The sequence below is a fragment of the Delphinus delphis genome, chromosome X, assembly GCF_949987515.2.
Source record: "Delphinus delphis chromosome X, mDelDel1.2, whole genome shotgun sequence".
In the NCBI taxonomy this organism is placed as follows: domain Eukaryota; kingdom Metazoa; phylum Chordata; class Mammalia; order Artiodactyla; family Delphinidae; genus Delphinus; species Delphinus delphis.
Window position 1 is genome coordinate 61,314,245 of NC_082704.1, and position 20,574 is coordinate 61,334,818.

The following is a 20,574-nucleotide window of genomic DNA, read 5'->3' on the forward strand; positions in this document are numbered from 1 at the left end:
TTTTCAATGCTGGATATTTTTGTATTCTTATAAATATTCTTGAACTTTACTCTGGGCTACCATTAAGAAGAGTTTTGGTCATTCCAGGTCTTCAATGTAAGATTTTTTAGGCAGGACAAGAATAACATTTAGTTTGGAATATAGACTCAAGACATTATTCCTCACCACTGAGGCAAATGCCTTCTGAGTGCCTATTTACCTATAAATTATAGGTTTTCCAATATCACTGGTAGTAATATGCACTAATTCTAGCCCTGTGTGAGCACTCTTCTTTGTAATCCTACCAGATAATTATTTCTCCAGTAGTTTACTTACATGCATTCACTGATGAGTACTCTGCTAAATATCCTCTGCAACTCTTCAGGGTTCTTTCTCTGTAGCTCTTTCCTCTCTGGTACTTTGTTTTGTGAACTCTAGCCAACTTGATCTCCCTGGACTTTCAGCTCCATTTCCTTAACACAGGGAATTTTCTCTGCTTCTGTTCCCTCTCCTTGTTCTGTGGCCTGGAAAGTCTCTCAAAATAATAACCTGGGGCAATCATAGGGCTTATGTCATTTGTTTTTCATCTCTCAGATATCACTGCCCTTTTTTTGCCTGATATCCAGTATCTTAAAAACTGTTATTTTATATAGTTTGTCTATCTTTCTTGGTTGTTTCAGGCAGGAGAGTAAATCTGGCCCCTGTTATTCTATTTGGACTAGAAGTGGAAGTTGAGGGAATCAAATGTGATCTGATATCCAAGATAGATGCTTTAAGATATTTCCCTTTATAGTTATGCAGTATGTAGTCTTCAGTGTGTATATGGACTTGAAGGCCACTTAGGATGAGACTGATTGCAGGAGACCAAGAATATTGGCTATGATGCCTTCCACATTTATGAGAGAGGGCGTGGTTTACAATGTGTCAGTATTAGTTTTCTTTATAATCATCCATTCCTTCTTTTTATAGTCACACATATTGATTTTCCTTTGGGGAAACATCACTTTCTCACTCTCAGTCTGTGGGTCAGCACAGTATGGCTGACATCACTCATCACTCTGTAGCAAGTAGGGTTGTCACATGACCCAGATCTGAGAAATCAAAATCACTGCTCTCTAAACTATAGATATTTGGTTTAGGAAGGGTAAGTTTGTCTAAGACTTAACTCCAGAACATTTGCTGGAACTATTGGAAAGAGACCATTTCTTTCCACTGGACTTGTAGCTGGTTAGATGTAGGAATAGATCTGCTAAGGGCTACCCACCCCATACCCCTCTGCTACCCAGATATACATACAGAGAAAGAAAAATAGAGACCAACTCCTTGTGACATTTTTGAGTCCCTGAGTATTCCTAGAGTTTTCAGTTACAAATAAATTTCTTTCATTGCTAAAACCAGTTTTAGTTGAATTTCTATCAATTGCAAATAGAAATTTTTTGACACATACATAAGTGATCATTGTCAGCAGGGGCTCATAGGGAGATAAGTGATTTAACAAATAATTAAAATACAAAGTACAAAATGTTCATCCTTAAGAGTACAAATAGCATGATTTCAGAGAAGGGATAAATTACAATAAAAATATAGAACTGTCATTTATTGTGTAATTATACTGTGTTGTATATATGTTATCTCATTTAATTCCCATAAGATCCTGATCAAGTAGGTATTTATTTATTCCTATTTAACTGAAGAAACTGAATCTCAGAGACACTAGGTAACTCTCCAGAGATCAGGCAGCTTGAAAATGGCAGAGGCAAAGGTGTAAACTTTCTGTCTCCCTTCAGTGTTTTTAACACTTCATTATATTGCAGTTGTGGCTTTGAAGAATCTGAGAAGCTGAGAGGGCTTTGTGAAGAAAATGGACCTCACAGAATGGGTGCTGGAGGAAAGGGAGGGTGTTTCAAGTAGCAAGAGAGCAAGAGCAAAGGGACTGAACAGGTTTGAGAATGGCTGGCTCTCTGGGGAAGAAGTAGGAAATGATCAAGAAACCTGCCTGGTGCTCTTGAACTTCCTGATGGCATCTAATCCTGACACTCCTTGGCTGTTGAATTTTCTGTTCATCTATTCTTTCCATCCTAGTCGCTCCCCAGGATCTTTGTTTTGTAATCATTTTATCCTGGTTTTGTTTTGATTGTCATCCAGTCAGAGGCATAGGCAAGCCTGAACGTGAGGTAGGGCCCACACCATTGATTGGTGAATGAGCTAACACACAAAACAGATGCCACCTTTTACTAACTTCTTTACATGCCTCATACGCTTGCTTTTAGTTGGCATCCTTCAATATATTTTTATCATATTTCTAATAACTGTCACATCAACATTTACTTTAAAGAATCTGTTTCTAAGAACACCAAGTTATTTAACTAAGAGACACTCTCATAGTTCTTTCTATAATAGGCACTGATCATTTTCCAAATATTAGCTTATTTAATTTTCATAATGACCTTATGAGATAAAGATATGCTATTATTCCCATTTTGTAGGCAAAGAAACTGAAGCACAGAGATATTAAGTAATTTGCTCAACAATAAACAGCTAAAGTGTGGAGTTGGGATTTGTACCATCTTGGCTCCACAATCCACATATTTAACCACTACATTGCAGGAGGTAATAGAGATGACTACTCTCATAAAGACACATGCATCCAGGCTATGATTTTATGTCTCCTTTTTGTCTTGTAGTGATTCCTAGAGATCTTTCTGAGACCCTCCCAAGATGACTAGACCCTAAAGATGTGTCTGATTGGCAGTCCCTCCCCACCATAATCCCATCTCTCCTAGCCTTTGGGGTAGAATCCAGATATTATTGACTCTTGAAGACTTTGAGGATTTTAGGAGGTATAATTAATGCTTAGATATTTTTCCTACCCATTTTCCCCTCTTGTCGGTTACATTTATAGTATGTCTGAGGCATCCTCTTTTGGCTCTAGTTAATGCGTTGTGCAAACACAGGGGAATCTGCTGGCATTATTTGGGCTCCTACCTACCCTATCTAAGGATAGGATTTCAATTGTGCATCTCCTCAAACAATGGATAAAAACATGAAAGTGGTTTAAAAGGCAATGGTGTACTTTGGAGTTGAAGCATTCAGTCTTTGTAGCTGATCCAAGAAAGAATCTTCATTCTTCATTTTTTCCATATTGTCTTAAATTGTTCTGTTTCAGTGAAGTCTTAATACCAATGTGGTTAACTTTAAAATTATTTTTCAAAGCCCAGAGTGCTAGCCACAAGATGGTAAATTTAGTGATATGTGATTGTATCTACAATTAAAAATAAACATTTTAAAAATAAAAGCGAATAATAAATAAAATTAAGGTTTCAGCAATAATGGCTTTGAAACAGGAGGGAAGGAGTCAGGGCACAACCTTTGAAAGAATGACATAGCCCCAGGACATGACATAAACTGATTAGAACCAAATGGATCCAAGATGGTGGACAGATCAACTTTTTCCACTAGACCTTGAGCCTCAGTATATGCTCACATCAACAAGCTAAATGACACACCCACAGGCTCCGTGATAGTTCCAAGACCAACCATAAGGATCAAAAAGTGGGCAGTGACCCAATTCCTGGAAATCCCCACCCCTTCCTAAAATAGCTGGAATACTCCTCCCACTCATTAGCCTATGAAATTGCCCACTCCTATAAAAACTGACAACCCCATACCCTTGTGCCTTTTCTCACCTTCTGAGATGGCCCACACTCTGTCTGTGGAATGTGTTTCTCTCTAAATAAATCCACTTCTTACCTATCACTTTGTCTCTCACTGAATTCTTTCTGTGATGAGATATCAAGAATCTGAGCTTCATTAAGTCCTGAAACCAAGTGTGTGATATCAGTTGGCGGACTGTGGATTTCAACCAGGTTTCTGTCCTGGCCACATGGGTTCAAGTCCCAATCTGAGGTGTACGGTTTCAGCTTTATCTGATATCTTCACTTCACCAGCAGTTGCTCATTTCTGTGCTACAGAATCTCACTTGAGCTTATGGGGAAGGGAAAGGAAGAAAAAGGAAAAGGGAAAGAGAAACAGATGTCCAAGACATGATACTATGAGGAGCATTTTAAATGAGGGTAAATTGAGACAAACTGAAACTTCTTAGATTCACACAATCCTTACAACAATATTACCTCCTCCCCCAATCTAATCATGTTACTCCTTCCTTCTATTAAGTTCATTTTAAAAATCACTCTTCCTATAATTAGCAACATTTGAATATGGATTGTACATAGGGTACATCTATGTTAACTGTCCTGAATTTGATAATTGTACTATTTTCTATAAGATATTGTATTTGTTCTTTGGAAATACACACTGAAATAGGGGTGAAGAGTCATGATTTTTGCAACTTACTCTCAAATTGTACAGTAAGAAAAGAAAAAGGAGAGAAGTAAATTAAAAAAATTTTTACCTGAAAGAAAAAAAATAGTCCATCTTCTTTTTTCAACTGAACCAGCTGGCTGTAGCAACAGCTCACATTTCCTTGCCTCAGGGCCATACAGCTGGAAACTGACAGGGCTGGGAGAAACACCTATGGCTTCTGCTTCTAATTCTATTGTTTAAAAGTGGGTGTAATGGCATGTAATTTTAAGAAATTTCTTTTGACTTGTGACCTATGGAAAACAAATCCTAAAACTGATATAAAATGATGTTGGTATCCTTTTCTTTAAACTCAAATTTTCTTGACAAAATAATTCAGATGAAGGCTTTGCTAAATATCTCAAGAAAATGAAGCAAATATAGTTTTCTCCTGAAGCTAATTCACAATACATCTTACTACTCTCTAGTGTAAGTGTGATACCAGATGCTGTCAGACACAAACTATCAAGCTATGGTGTGTCTGCTTCAGGAAACTCAGTGAGTCACAACTTATTTGTTTAATCTTTTTTTTTCCTTTTAAGAGTCATTATTACATTCACCCTTATGTAGAAGGCACAGACTATTCTTTGAACAACATCCAATAAGGAAGCATTAAAAATCTCAGACAGGGATAGATAGAGTATAATATTTAACTTGGGAATATTTTCCAAATACAATATTATTTGAAAATCCAATTGGACACATTACAAATGTATATCACCTTAGTTCTTTGTAGAGCACCATGGGAATCAGGAAAAGCTACAGATTTATGAAATGTTTTTGGCAGCAAACAGAAAGCATGAAATATGTTGATCAATGTTCAGACACACACTGTTTAGTCCACAATTCAGTAATAATGTGGTGTTCATTAAACTGTTTTCAGAGTTTGCTTTTGCTTTAAATAGGAATTTACCCTTTCCCCCCTTTGATCATATTAATGTATGGCTCTCAGTTGCATAAATTGAACCATTTTCCATTAGGCTGGTAAAAAAAAGGAAACAGAAAAAGAGAAAGAAGGAGAAAAAGAAACAACTTGGAAGAGTTCTTCCATTATTCTTGGGCCTCCCTGGGTAGCCAAGAACTGGATGGTCCAGAAACTTCAAGACAGCTAGTAACAATATTGAACTTTGACGACTGTCACACTTATGGTGTGTTAATTGAATTCCTTTTGACAGTGAGCAGCAAACTTGGTAGGTTACCTCCTAAATGGAACTGAAGAATGGGCTCCTGCAAATCAATTATCATCTCAGTGTTGGTGTGTGGGAACACTTCTTGCAGGTCTGTGAAGAGAGTCATCAGGATGGACTGACAACAACAAATGGCAGCTGGAGGGACTACTCAGAGAGCCTAGGGTGATTAACCTCTGCTACTTCACATGAAAGCCAAACAAGAGGCAAACAGGGGCTGAAAGAATCAGACAGTAAATCACAGACCTGGATTATGCAGCACTGCTATCAGATGTTTCCAAATGTTTGATTAATGTTGAGTAGTAGGTTAAAGTGAGGCATAGTGAAGTAGACAGACAGTCATGAAACCCCTCTAGCAGGGACTTGTGAAGGCCAACATCTGCTTGCTTGAATTCCATTGATGCATTACAGTGAGGGAAAGAAAATGACCTTAGTATAGCATATGTTCTCTCTACCCCTCCCTTTGGATAATCGATCATTTGAAAATTATCTCTTTGGCTGGTTATTTCCTATGTGAATTACTTATCACCACCACTTGACCTCACCTCCAAAAATTTTCTTTTAAAAGAAAGGAAGAAAAACATTGTGCTATGACCTCTGTCTCATTGCAATATGATTCCACGTGCCAAAAAGGAAAGCCATGTAACAAGACCCAGATGCTATTAGTAGGAAAATTGAACACCCTTTATAAAGTCTAGATAATATTTAAGGAATTTTAAATTGCGCTTTAAATGACAAAAGTCAGGAAACTCAAGGTTTGGGCTGATTTTCTTCTTCCTCTGATGTTTGGAGAGTAAAAACAACAAAGGAAAGAAAATGAAAACAGTTGAAAGAGAAAAAGAAAAGCACCAAGACAAAGGAAAACCTTTATTTCTTAGTCATTTTCTGCTACTCAATTTTATCTACTGAAAGTCATGGGCCATTTTCTTCCTGGATAGTCTTCCTGTTTCCACACTGCCGAGAGATACTTTTGTATGCATGGTGTGCTTGCTATCTCACAAGGACTTGAAACTGATCAAGAAATGGATAACAATCAGTTAAACCATATTTGTGATTGCACATTATATTGAACATAAAAAAGAAAGTTACTGGCAAAATTAGGTCTCACATTTTTCCTTGAAATACAAAAGACAAAATGATTTTGTTAAGAAAACAAAAAGGAAAAGCCACTGGCACAAGATCGAAAAGTACATGAGAGGCAAAACCAGCAAGCAAAGGAACTAAACTTTGAGTTTCATTCTGAAGTCCAGGTCCTCTAGAGCTAATTTGAGTGAGAGGAAGAAGCACTAGCCAGGAGACTTTGGTCTCATTTTCTCTGTTGCTCACTAAATATGTGACCTTGGGTAAGTCACTAAACCTTTTACGAAGGGCCTCACTTTCTTTATATGTAAAGTGAGGATGATAATATATTTGTCTATCTCAATTGTGTAGGCCCCCAAGATATTTACACTTTGTTGAAAACTTAAAGGCATATAAATGTTAGGGTTATGCTTATGACTATTATTATTTTTTAACCATACTTAAATAGCTGATAAAGCTCCTTTTGTAGGGGCAGGATGCTAGGGGCTTGCCCTGCATTGGAGCCAACAGAAGCTAGACTAAAATAGCTAACGTTATTTAAGCACTTGCCATGTGCCAAGACCTGCACTAAGCCTTTATGTGCATCAAGTCACTTAATGCCCATAACTTTCTAAAGTAGAAATAGTTATCCACATTTGACAGATAAGGAAACAGGCTCAGTGATTTGCCCAAGGTCATACAGCTAAGACGTGAAAAAGCTGGGATTTTAATCAAGGGCCTGCTGCCCCAAACTTGCTGCTTCCAAAGTGAGATGGAGAACCAGGTTAAATCAGGTTCTCTGAATGGGGTGCACTATATCAAAACTGGCCTAAAGAAAATGGTTCCCCTTTGGGGATTCCTGATTTTAAGCATTTCTATCAGTATTAATGAATGTGATAAACTGAGGTGCTATTCCTTCCAAGAGTCTAGAGAGGGCAATGCCTAACCCATAGAATAAAGTAATAACAGTTGTTTTAAAGACCTTGTAGTATTAAAGTGGAGGAATTTTGTGGCAGGGCTTCCTTCAAATCATACCTTTTGATAATTGCCTCCTTTTTCTACATTTACAAATGTTCTTAATTCTTCAGAACATCGATAACAATGCTTCCTTAACTTTCTAGGGTGCAGCAACCACACCAGGGTTTGAATTCTGCTCTTTCACTACCTGTGAAGCCTTTGAAAAATATTTAACTTTCTTGAGCTTAGACCTCCCCTTCTGCAAAACAGAAAAAATAATTATTACCTCATAGTGTTTTTCTGAGAATTAAATGAGACAATGTAAGTCAAAGTGCCTGCTTCATAGTATTTCTCCAAAAATAAAAATAATAACAACAATTAAATAGTTATATAGTATTTACTATGTTGCAAATATTGTTATAAGCACTTATTTATATTAACTTATATAATCATAATGACCCTCTGAAATAGGTACTATTATTATCTTCATTTTATAGATGAAGAAACTGAAGCAAAGAGGGGTTGACTTGCCTCAGGTCATATAACTATAAAGTGGCAAATCCAGGATTCAAACAGAGTGGCTCTCTGATTGTTGCCTGCCTGTCAGAATTTTCAAAAGAAGACAATTCCATAAAAGAAAAGAAACAAAAGTTTTGAATAATGAAAGCACAGCTAGATTGTTTATGACTTCTGAAGGTGAATATTTTTGAAAGAGCAGTGGAAAAATTTGGGAGAATTTGTTTAAAAATGAGCAACAACAATAAAATTAATGATAGCTAACACTTATTCAGCCTTTACTACATACTAGGTCCTATATTACCTCTCAGTAATCCTGACCTATAAGTATTCAATAAACATTGATAAGTATTAATATTTTCTATTATGATTATGGAGCTCACAATCTAGTAGAAGGAATACAACATGTACACAGATAATTAGAATACAAAATAGAAAGTTCAAAGTGACAAGAAACATTAAGATAAATTGATGTGAGAATTCAGAAACAAGAGAGGGCACTTCTAGGGTGGCAACATATATGCCACTGATAATCAAAGAAGGTTTAAAAGAGATAGTAATTTACAAGAGGCAACTTGAAAAGAAGGTAAAGGTTGCAAAATGTGGAACAGGAAGGCAAATCACAGTCTGATAGAAGGTACAAAGACAGTGAAATGCATGGTCTGTTTTGTGAATGACAGGTAATTCAATTTTTTGTGTGTGAAGCGGGGGCTGTAGAAGTTGAACTCAGCAAATTAGGGTGCGGTCAGAATTGAGGAATGAGAGATTTGAATGTCAAGCCAATGATTTTGAACCTCATTCTGTGGGAAGTGGGGAGTCATTGCAGACATATAAAAATGTTTTTTGGCATGAATAGAGAGCTCAACTTCAGGAAAACTAACCTATCAACAAATGTAGAATGGATTACAGAGGAAGGAAATAAAGGCAAGGGATCTAGTTAGGCAGCTATTGCAATAGCCAGTTGACACTGACACACACACACACACACACACACACACACACACACAGAGGCTTTGTTTCTGTGTCAAGTGACGAATTCAACAAATATTTGTTCAAAATATACTCACAAAATTCTTACCGTGAGCCAGACATTTGGTAAGTTGAGCAGAGTCCCTCTCTGAAGGGGCTTAGTAAATTACAATTTAATAATTATAGCTTTAAAGTCTCTTAGAAGCACATTTTCTGAAAAAGTAAGACTTGATAACAGTTCACTTTTTTCAAGAAACAATTTTAACTATGCAATCAAAAAGGAAAATAATAACCTCATAGAGATTGACTATAATCAAGCATGCAAATATTCATGAATACACAGCCACAACCTGTACTTATATCTTACAACCAGTAGATGGCGATTACAAGCTTTAATCCAGATAAAAACAAGTGGTTTTCAACTCAAAGGATAGAAGAAAATAAGTGAAAGAGGACAGAGGAGAGAAGAGCAAACAAGGGGAGAATGAGAGGAGCTTGAAGGGAAAAGAAAGGTTGGAGGGAAGGAGTGGGAAATGGCAGGGTGATAGAAGGTATGCTTGCAGTTCAAATGTCTCTCTGAGATATACTTAGTTCAGAGCTCTCTTTCCAGAAGTTAAATTTGCAGCTAGCCCTGCTGGTGGGAAAGAAATTTGTATTGGCTTCCAGGCAGATATTGAAGAAGAGAATTTTCTTATTCCATAATCCCTCCAACTGATTTTAGTAAAGAGAGGGCCTCGGATGCCTTTTGACCCCATGGAGCAAGAAATGTTCTTGAAAAACCTCATAACTATTCTGCTCCCTGGGTGTCTCTTTCTTTCTAGTTAAGCTGAAAATCCTAGCACAGGAAGAGAAAAGTTGGAACAGACAAGTTCCCGATATATTACTGGGAGCATTTACTAAAATCAAAACAAAGAGGAAAATTCTAGTCAAGTTGACCTTTTGAGATTCAGATGGAGACCATTCCCAAAGGAAGAATTAGGCATGAAAATGCTCAAAGTTGGATGTTGGCTGTGGTTCAGCAATGGTTTGGGGGAATTACAGGACTAAAGATGAATAAGGAAATAAAGGAGAAGGTATAGGAGCTTCTTGTCTCTTTCTTTGAGAATATAAATCCATTTTACTTCCTCTTAGTGCAGACTATCTTGAGCAAACATTAGATCTATCTTCCTGGATAGACATGGGAAGATCAGGAGTTCAGAGAGGTTACGGGCAATTTTCTGTATGTCGGAAGTCAGGCATGGGTCTCACCAGGCTAAAGTCAATTGCTTTTTCCCTACTGAGAGCTCTAGGGGAGGTTCCATTTCCTTGCCTTCTCCGGTTTCTAGAGGCCACCTGCATTCTTTGGCTCAGGGCCCCTTCCTCCCATTTTCAAAGCCAGCAATATTGCAGTTTTATGACCGTTATTCCTCAGTCACATCTCCTGCTGACCACAGCCCAGGAAGGTCCTCCTGATTTTAAGAATGCATGTGATTAGATTGTACCCACTCAGATAATCCAGGATAATTGCATAATTTCAAGGTCAAAACCCTTAATCATATCTGAAACAACAAAATCCCTTTTGTCATGTAAGGTAACATATTCATAGGTTCCAGGGATTAGAGGAGAGAGGGACAGGGAAGGAGGTAGGGAAGAAGGAAGAGTGAGAGCCAGGAGACAGAGAAAGAGAGAGAGAGAGAGAACCAAGTTCACATAATAAATGAACACTTTTTGTCTAGGAATATTCAACAGAACTGCTTAGAAATGGGTATAGTGCATCAGTCAGTTGATCAGACAGGTACTTTGAATGTCTCAGATATTAAAAGAGGCTTTATTTTTGGTGGTATGAATTTGACAGTGACAGAGAAATGTTAAAAGTAAATTAAAAAAAAGAAGATATTTGTCTTTCTCGGTCTGACTTTTTCAATGAGCATAATACCCTCAAAGTCCATCCATATTGTCACAAATGGCAAGATTTCATCTTTTCTTAGAGCTGAATAGGATTCCATTATACATACCATATCTTCTTTATCCATTCATCTGTTGATAAGCACTTAGGTTGTTTCCATATCTTGACTATTGTAAATAGTGCCACGATGAACATAGGGATGCATATATCTTTTCAAATTTAGTGTTTTTGTATTCTTTGGATAAATACCCAGAAGTGGAATAGCTGGATCACACAACAGTTTTACTCAATTTTTTGGAGGAATTTCCATACTATTCTACAGTATGGAATTGGCTACACCAATTAACATTCTCACCAACAGTGTATGAGGGTTCTCTTTTCTCCACATCCTCACAAACACTTGTTATTTCTTGCTTTTTGATAATAGCCATTCTAACAGGTGTGACATGATATCTCATTATGGTTTTGATTTGCATTTCCCTAATAATTAGTGATGTTGAACATCTTTTTATGTGCCTGATGGCTACCTGTATGTCTTCTTTAGAAAAATGTCTATTCAGCTCCTCTGCCCATTTCTTAATCGGATTGTTTGTTTTAGGTTGTTGTTGTTGAATTGTATGAGTTCTTTATATATTTGTATATTAAACCCTTAACAGATATATGATTTGCAAATATCTTCTCCCATTCAGTAGGTTTTTTTGTTCATGGTTTCCTTTGCTGTGCAGAGGCCTTTTGGTTTGATATAGTCCTATTTGTTTATTTTTGATTTTGTTTACTTTGCCTGAGGAGACATATCCAGAAAGATATTGCTAAGACTGATGTCAAAGAGTGTAATGCCTATGTTTCCTTCTAGAAGTTTTATGGTTTCAGGCCTTATATTCAAATCTTTAATCCATTTTGAGTTGATTTTTGTGTGTGGTGTGAGATAGTGGTCTAGTTTCTTCTCTTTTTTTTTTTTTTTTGCATGTATCTGTCCAGTTTTCCCAACACCATTGATTGAAGAGAGTAAGCTTTCTCCATTGTATGATCTTTGCTTCTTTGTCATAAATTAATTGTCCATATATGTGTGGGCTTATTTCTGGGCTCTCAATTTTTTTCTTTTGATTTATGTATCTGTTTTTCTGCAAATACCATGCTGTTTTGATTACTATAGCTGTGTATTATAGTTTGAAATCAGGCAATATTATACCTTCAGACTTGTTCTTTTTCTCTCAGGATTGCTTTGGCTTTTTGGGGATTTTTGTTCTATTTCTTTGAAAAATGTCGTTGGGATTTTGATAGGGATTGCATTGAATATGTAGATTGTTTTAGGTAATATGGACATTTTAACAATGTTTAACCTTTCAATCCATGAGCAAAGACTATCTTTCCATTTATCTGTATCTTCTTCAGTTTCTTTCAACCATGTCTTTAATAAGTCATATGGAGAAAGACAAATACCATATGTTTTTACTCATATGTGGAATATAAAAAAAATGAGCAAACCAAACCAAACAAAAATAAACATGTAGATACAGAGAACAGAGTAGTGGTTGCTAGAGGGGAAGGGGTGGGGGTGAGGGTGAAATAGGTAAAGGTGTCAACTGTGTGATGATGGTTGGAAACTAAATTTTTGGTGATAAGCATGCTGCAATGTATACAGAAGTAGAAATATACACGTGAAACTTATATAATGTTATAAACCAACATTACCTCAATTTAAAAAAATGAAATAAATAAATGGTACAGTAGTCCTGCTTCATGCCATACTAGATGGCATGATGATGATGATGATAACAACAATTATTTTTACCAATAACTTAAGTCTGAAGCATTATTCTAAACATTTTACATGAAAAATCTTATTTAGTCTTCCAAATAACCTCAAATCCATTTTACAGATAAGGAAAAGGAGACATAGAGAACTTAAGTCATTTGCACACTTATAATTAGTAGAATAAAGAACCCATCCATCAGTAGTCTATTTTATACATAGTATCAATAATATATACATGTGTAAATACCAGTCTCCCAATTCCTCCCACCCCACGCCTTTCCCCCTTGGTATCCATACATTTGTTCTTTACGTCTGTGTCTCTATTTCTGCTTTGCAAGTAAGATCATCTATATCATTTTTCTAGATTCCACATAAATGCCTTATAATATGATATTTGCTGTTCTCTTTCTGACTTACTTCACTCTGTATGACATTCTCTATGTCCATCCACGTCTCTGCAAATGACCCAATTTCATTCCTTTTTATGGCTGAGTAATATTCCATTGCATATATGTACCACATCTTCTTTATCCATTCCTCTGTTGATGGACATTTAGGTTGCTTCCATGTCCTGGCTATTGTAAATATTGATGTTATGAACATTGGGGTGCATGTGTTTTTTTAGAATTATTGTTTTCTCTGGGTATATCCCCAGTAGTGGGATTGCTGGGTCATATGGTAGTTCTATTTTTAGTTTTTTTAAAGAACTTCCATACTGTTCTCCATAGTGGCTGTATCAATTTACATTCCCACCAAAAGTGTATGAGGGTTCCCTTTTCTCCACACCCTCTCCAGCATTTATTGTTTGTAGATTTTTTGATGGCGGCCATTCTGACTGGTGTGAGGTGATACCTCATTGTAGTTTTAATTTGCATTTCTCTAATAATTAGTGATGTTGAGCACCTTTTCATGTGTTTGTTGGCCATCTGTACTGATGGGAACATACTGTATAGCTCAGGGAACTCTACCTAATGCACTGTGGTAACCTAAATGTGAGGGAAGTCCAAAAGGGAGAGGATATCTGTATATGTATGGTTGATTCATTTTGTTGTGCAGTGGGGACTAACACAACACTGTAAAGCAACTATACTCCAATAAAAATTAATTTTATAAAAAGATATTAAAAAAAAAGAACCCATCCAGCTGGCTGTGGAGCTCAAGCTTTTAACCATTATACTCTACTGCTTCTACAGTTTAGCCTTTCATGAAGAACTTAAGAAAGTTATATAAATAGTTTCTAAACGCCAACTAAACATGCATAGCCCCTGGTTGTTGAGGGATAGCATTTCTTCTGTTTGACTTTGAAAGAAGAAATTATCTCAAAGCTTATCAGTACTACCCTTTTTCAGGGATTGATAACTTGAAATGGTGTCAAAGTTTCCTTTATATTCAGTGGTCCATGTCTCCATTGCTACTTTGTCAGCTCTTGCCTGCAAGGGATGATGGGAGGTAGGAAGACACTGCAAAACAGTTCTCTCCAGTACTGTTATTTTTGCCAGTTTTATTTGAATGAGTTTTCACATCTACTCTAGGGCTTAGAAAACAAATGATGTGTTTGCAGGCACAAAGAGGAATGTATAATACCTAATATTCATTTTTGATTCATTTTAGAGATAAGTTTGAGGAGAAAGGAAATGGAATATACAATGTCTATCCTCAAGAGAGTAAAGATAAATTGTTTAGATCTTCACTTGATAAACTCTTCCTGGACACCTTGGCCTGCAATTCTCAGAGTATGAGGTGAATGGGGTAAGGCCTTATTGGAACCAGACCTGGCTTCCCACAGATATTGGTAAAGGAGAAATGATATAGAAAATATTTCTGGTCAAGTATTTTTCCTCCATCAAGATAGAATTATTTCTTAAAATTATTATTTTTGAAATGATTGATATTATTTATTAAATAATTATATATTATTTGTTAAAAGTAACCATTGGCTAATCATTTTTAAAAGGCAATATGCAATTAGTATGATAATATTCTCTTTTGTATAGATCTTTACAGTAGGCAGATATTTTCTTTTTTTTTCCCTTTGATTTGCATAACAGGTAAAGAAGACAGCAAGGAATTCTACAAACAAAGAAGATTTTCAACAATTGCCTAATCTCCCTTAGTCATTAGTTGCAGAACAAGAAGTTTAATCCAGGTTATCCAAATCCCAGTCCAGTGCTTGTCCCCAGTTGTCTTCAGAGAAGCACATCCAAAAGACAGGTGGTGAAAAAAGACAAAGGAGTGTTGGAGAGACAGTAGATAACAAATTAGGTTTAGTGTTTGTAATAGCTATATTTATTAAACAAAAACAAAACAGGAGAAAACCCTAACCTACCCTCTGCCACCAAGAGGTTGATGCCTCCAGTTGGCTGTCTATGTGATGTCTTGTACAGATATAGGGAAAAATGGCTAGAAGGGTCTCAGACAAGGAGATGGTTGACAGGATGGAATGACTGTCAGAGCATGCACTGGAGGCCAAGGTCAGTTCATATAGAAACTATAATTAAAATGCTAACAATAGTTGGTATTTACTGAAGGTCTTCTGTGTGTTCTTTTCTTACGTATATACTCTCTAAAACTCAACCCAAGGTAAATCCTATACTTATCCATAGTGTATGGACATAAAATTTAAGTCCCAGAAAGGTAAGAGAATTGCTTAAGCTCACATAGGTAGTAAGTTAAAGAGCTGGGGTTCCAGACCCAGATGTAATTGGTTTTATGGGTAGCATATTATTTTTTATTTCTATATTGAATATATGAATATTTTTAGTTCTATATTGAATATATGAATATTCCTTGGAAAAATTAATATATTTTCATATAAGAATAAACTACTTTCTCAGTCTCTGTCTTAATCCCTTCTTCTTTTTTGGTTTGTATCTTACTAAACCTTTTTCTATGCATTTACATATGCTATAGAAAGTATATCATGTAATGTGTGTGATTGTATGATACCATACTGAATATATTGTTCTTTTTATTCAGTTATGTATATATTCTCTCTATCTATCTCTATCTAATCTATCATCTATCTACATTAATCATTCTATATCATTAGTCTTTTTAGCTGATAAACTGTAGTCCATTATATAGATAAATCATGATATTTTTCAGCCGATACTTTCTTAATGGACATTTAAGCTGTTCCAACGTTTTCATTATTGCCAATAATGCTGAACATCCTTGCATATGTCTCCCTGTGCATAGGTACAAAAGTTTATTTGTTGTAGTAACCATATGTCTTTGTGCAGACACATTATAATTGTTGACAAACACTGCCTAATTGCACTCTCAAGTGATGGTCACAATTTATACTTCACCTGCAGTGTTTGAGAGTGCTTATTTCTACATTCTCTGTTTTTGCCAACTTACTTGGTGAAAAAAAATTGTGTTAAACTGTGTTTTCCTGCTTACTAATGAGGTTGAACTTTATTTCATATAGGCATTAATAATTTGGTTTTCCTCATCTTTTAAATATCTATGTATACATTTTGCATTTTATGATTGGAATATTTATCTTATTATTGATCTGTAGGAGTACCTTATATATTCTAGATACTAATGCTTTCTCTGATATTTATGTTGCAAATATTTTCCCCAATATTATCACTTGTATTTTAAATTAAGAATGGTATCTTAGACTTCGCTGGTGGCACAGTGGTTGGGAATCCGCCTGCCAGTGCAGGAGACACGGGTTCAAGCCTTGGTCCAGGAGGATCCCACATGCCACAGAGCAGCTAAGCCTGTGTGCCACAGCTGCTGAGCCTGTGCTCTAGAGCCCGCATGCCACAACTACTGAAGCCCGCGAGCCTGGAGCCTGTGCTCTGCAACGAGAGAGGTCACCACATTGAGAGGCCTGTGCACTGCAGCGAGGAATAATCTCCACTCGCCACAGTTAGAGGAAGCCCGCACGCAGCAACAAAGACTCAATGCAGCCAAACATAAATAAATAAATATTTTAAAAAATGAATGGTATCTTTTTGTCATACAGAATTTTTTAATAATGGCTTAGTCAAATTTATTGATGCTTTTCTTTTTGTTTCTTTTGCTTTTTATTTTGAAATAATTATAGGCTCACAGGAGGTTGCAAAATAATAGAGTTTCTTATACCTTTCACCCAGTTTGCAATAATGATGACATCTTAAAGAGCTGTAGTTCAATATCAAAACCAAGAAACTGACATTGGTACAATGCTATTAACTATATTACAGATCTTATTCTGTTTTCACTATTTTTACATGTATTAATTTGTGTTTATGGGTGTATTTCTATGCTATCTTAATCTTATGTGTAGATTCTCGTAACCACCACTGCAACCACCATGCACAACTATTCAATGACCAGAAAGATCTTCCATGTGCTATCCCTTTATAGTTATACCCTCCTCTTCTCTGCCATCCCTAAACTATGATAGCCACTAATCTGTTCTCTACCTCTATAATTTTGTCATTTTGGAATTACTTATAAATGGAAGCATATAGTATGAAACCTTTTGAAACTTACTTTTATCACTAAATGTAATATCTTTGAGATTCATCCAGGTTTTTGCATGTATCAATAGTTTTCTCCTTTTTGTTGCTGCATAGTATTCCATAGTATGGATACAAGAGTTTGTTTAAACATTAACCTTCTAAGTAACATCTGGGATATTTCCAGGTGAGGCTATTACAAATAAAGCATTCATGAATATTTGTGTACAGGTTTTTGGTGTAAAGAGAAGTTTTAATTTCACTGGGCTAAATGACTAAGAGTTCAAGTTGTTGGGCCATATGGTAAGTGTATGTTTAACTTTATAGGAAACTATCATACTCTTCCAGAGCAGTTGTACTATTTCACATTCCTACCAACAATATATGAGTAATCCAGTTCCTCTGAATTCTCACCTGCATTTTGTATTGTTCCTGTTTTTTTTTTTTAATTTTAGGCATTTTGATGGGTGGGTACTGATATCTCATTGTAGTATTAATTTGCATCCCTCTAATGGCTAAGGATATTGAACATCTTTTAATGTGCTTATTTGCCACAAGTATCCTCTTTGGTGAAATGTATGTCTATTCATGTGTTTTGCTTATTTTCTAGTGATATAGTCAACCTTATTAATGTTTCTCTTTATACTTTTACTTTTTAATCTTTCTTCTTTAGAAAAAGCACTTCTTAAGCTCCAAATCATATATATTCATTTAATGCTTTTGTAATCTTTTTTTAACATCTTTATTGGAGTATAATTGCTTTACAATATTGTGTTAGTTTCTGCTGCATAACAAAGTGAATCAGCTATATGTATACATATATCCCCAGAGCCCCTCCCTCTTGCATCTCATTTATGATAAAAACTCTCCAGAAAGTAGGCATAGAGAGAACTTACCTCAACATAATAAAGGCCATATATGACAAATTCACAGCCAACTTCATTTTCAATGGTGAAAAACTGAAACCATTTCCTCTAAAACCAGGAACAAGACAAGTATGCCCACTCTCACCACTATTATTCAACATAGTTGGAAGTTTTAGCCACAGCAATCAGAGAAGAAAAAGAAATAAAAGGAATCCAAATCGGAAAAGAAGAAGTAAAGCTGTCACTGTTTGAAGATGACATGATACTATATATAAAGAATCCTAAAGATTTTACCAGAAAACTACTAGAGCTAATCAATGAATTTGGTAAAGTAGCAGGATACAAAATTAATGTAATCTTTTTTTAAATTGAAGTATACTTGATTTACAATATTGCATTAGTTTCAGGTATACAGCACAGTGATTCAGGATTTTTTTGCAGATTATATTCCATTATAGGTTATTACAAGATATTGAATATAATTCCTGTGGTATACAGTAAATCCTCATTGCCTATTTTATGTATAGTAGTTTGTATCTATTAATCCCATACTTCTAATTTGTCCCTGCCCCCCTACCTCTCTCTTTTGGTAGTCATAAGTTTGTTTTCTATGTGAGTCCTTTTTTATTTTGGGGACTCTATTCCAGAACTAACTTTTGTGGGTTCTGTGAGGTACGGTTTTAATGTTATTTTTTTCCCCAAAGCAACAGCAATTGAACAACTGAATAATACATTTGTTTACCACTGTTGGAAATACTATTTATATCACATTCATGATTCATATATATCATATACTAATTGCTAAACATATACTATATGTTAATTGTATGTAATCATGTACTAATTATGTCATATACTTACTATATAATCTGTTTCTATACTCTAATTCTACTGAGCTATTTATTTAATCTTTAACCAATACCACACTGTTTTATTTTATATAGTCCTATCATATGTCATAATATCTGATAGAATGGGTTCTACTCCTTATGTATCTTTTTTTTCCAAACATGAATTGGCTACTGTACATTTAATCCAACATAAAAATTTTAAAATCATTTCCATGAAAAAAATCTTATTGAGGTTTCCATTGACATAGCACTGAACTTATAGGTTATATGGGGGGATAAATGATTATATATTTACAATATTTATTCACTCCTCCATTAGCATTATAAAACTCTCAGTTGACTCAAATCTCCTTTTATGTCATTGCCTGTCATTTTTCTACATAGCACATTACCTCTGCAGGGATGGAAGATGAAGTTAAAATTTGAAGGACAGCAGCAGGATTGGAGCCTTACTAGGTGTCACAACTTGGCATGTGGTGGTCTTAGCTGTAGGATAAAAATAGGAGGTTTCAAGAGTATGGGCATGGACAGAGGAAGACTGATAGTGTGGTTCCTTAGTGTCAGAGCCCCATGTACAAACCATGGGAGATGCTTAGGGGGCACCTATAGCTACCAAGGCAAACACAGAGCTCTAATATTAGAAGAAGATGCAAGACTGGGTGGCAAAGCTGGCATCACAAACTTAACACAACCTGAGAAGAGTTTGGATAAAAGTCACTTGTAGTAATTAAGAACCCACAGAAACTGAATTAGGCCTCAGTTTTTATAGTATTTTTTAAAATATTGCTAATTTCTCTTAGGCATTGAAATACAGACAGAATTTCTCCACCTCCTACTTTTACCCCAACCCCAGTGAGTTTACCTGATAATATTTTCTTCTAGCTAATGTATTGGCTGAGTGCACTTTGACTGAGAGAAAATGTGGTTTTGAGCCTGTTAGGGAGAGTAATTTAGGATTAAATACTTGCATCAGAGAAACTTCTTATGTATTGTCCAGGGAGGGTACATTTATAGGAACTAAACTCCAAACCAGAAGAATAGTCTAAAAGTCTTATTGCAATTCCTGGCTCTGCCACTTACTAACCATATATCCGTGGGCAAGTTACTCAACCTCTCCGAGAGTGTTTCCTCATCAGGTAAACGTGGATAGTAACAGTACCTACACCACCAGCCTGTTCTGAAGAATTAAATGAGACTGTGTACATAAAACACCTGCTAAAGGGCCTGTCATGTGGTAAGCACTTGGCAAAGAGTGATTTCCTTCCACTCTGTCCCTCTCATCTGTAAAGACTAAACATCCCTCTGCCTAACTTGCAGGGTCTTTGTGAGACTCCAGGAAGATAACAGTTAAGAGAGCACCTTAGTGTACAGTGTATTTCAAAGGCTCCAGGTTATCACTCAACCTGTTACAGGGAAAGACCATTTAAAATAACAAGGTAAAAAAAAGCACAAGGAAACTTCAGATAAATATCTGAGAAAAACATATGACCATGAAAACAATGGTGACTTAGATGCCTCTGAGAGGGCAATGCCTTAGCAGCTGTGATTTCATCAGTGTGGGGTGAAGGCAGGTTGTGCAAGCTAGGAAGTTGGCCTGGCAGATAGCCTAAGTCAATGGCCAGGGAGCCTGTTTCTATTGCTATTTTCCAAGGCTTCCTTAAAAGTGATAACTGACCTGAATTTTAAAATAGAAAAAAGAGTGAGAGCTCGCCTAGGAACTAGTTGTAGGT

General features: G+C 36.0%; 1 protein-coding gene across 7 annotated transcripts in view; it reads left to right on the forward strand.

The window, feature by feature from the left end:
* The window catches only part of LOC132417879 (charged multivesicular body protein 1B2-like), a 69,479-nt gene extending 53,978 nt beyond the window's left edge, over positions 1-15,501 (forward strand). For 5 of the 7 annotated variants that reach the window (XM_060001735.1, XM_060001729.1, XM_060001736.1 and 2 more), the window contains 2 exons: positions 14,279-14,416; positions 14,716-15,501. In XM_060001735.1, the coding sequence (XP_059857718.1) occupies positions 14,279-14,411 (133 nt within the window). In that variant the 3' untranslated portion in view covers positions 14,412-14,416; positions 14,716-15,501. Of the gene's footprint in view, positions 1-14,278; positions 14,417-14,715 lie in introns of those variants that run through there. The other 2 variants (XM_060001731.1, XR_009517946.1) reach the window with 2 other exon arrangements.
* The last annotated feature ends 5,073 nt before the right edge of the window (positions 15,502-20,574 follow it).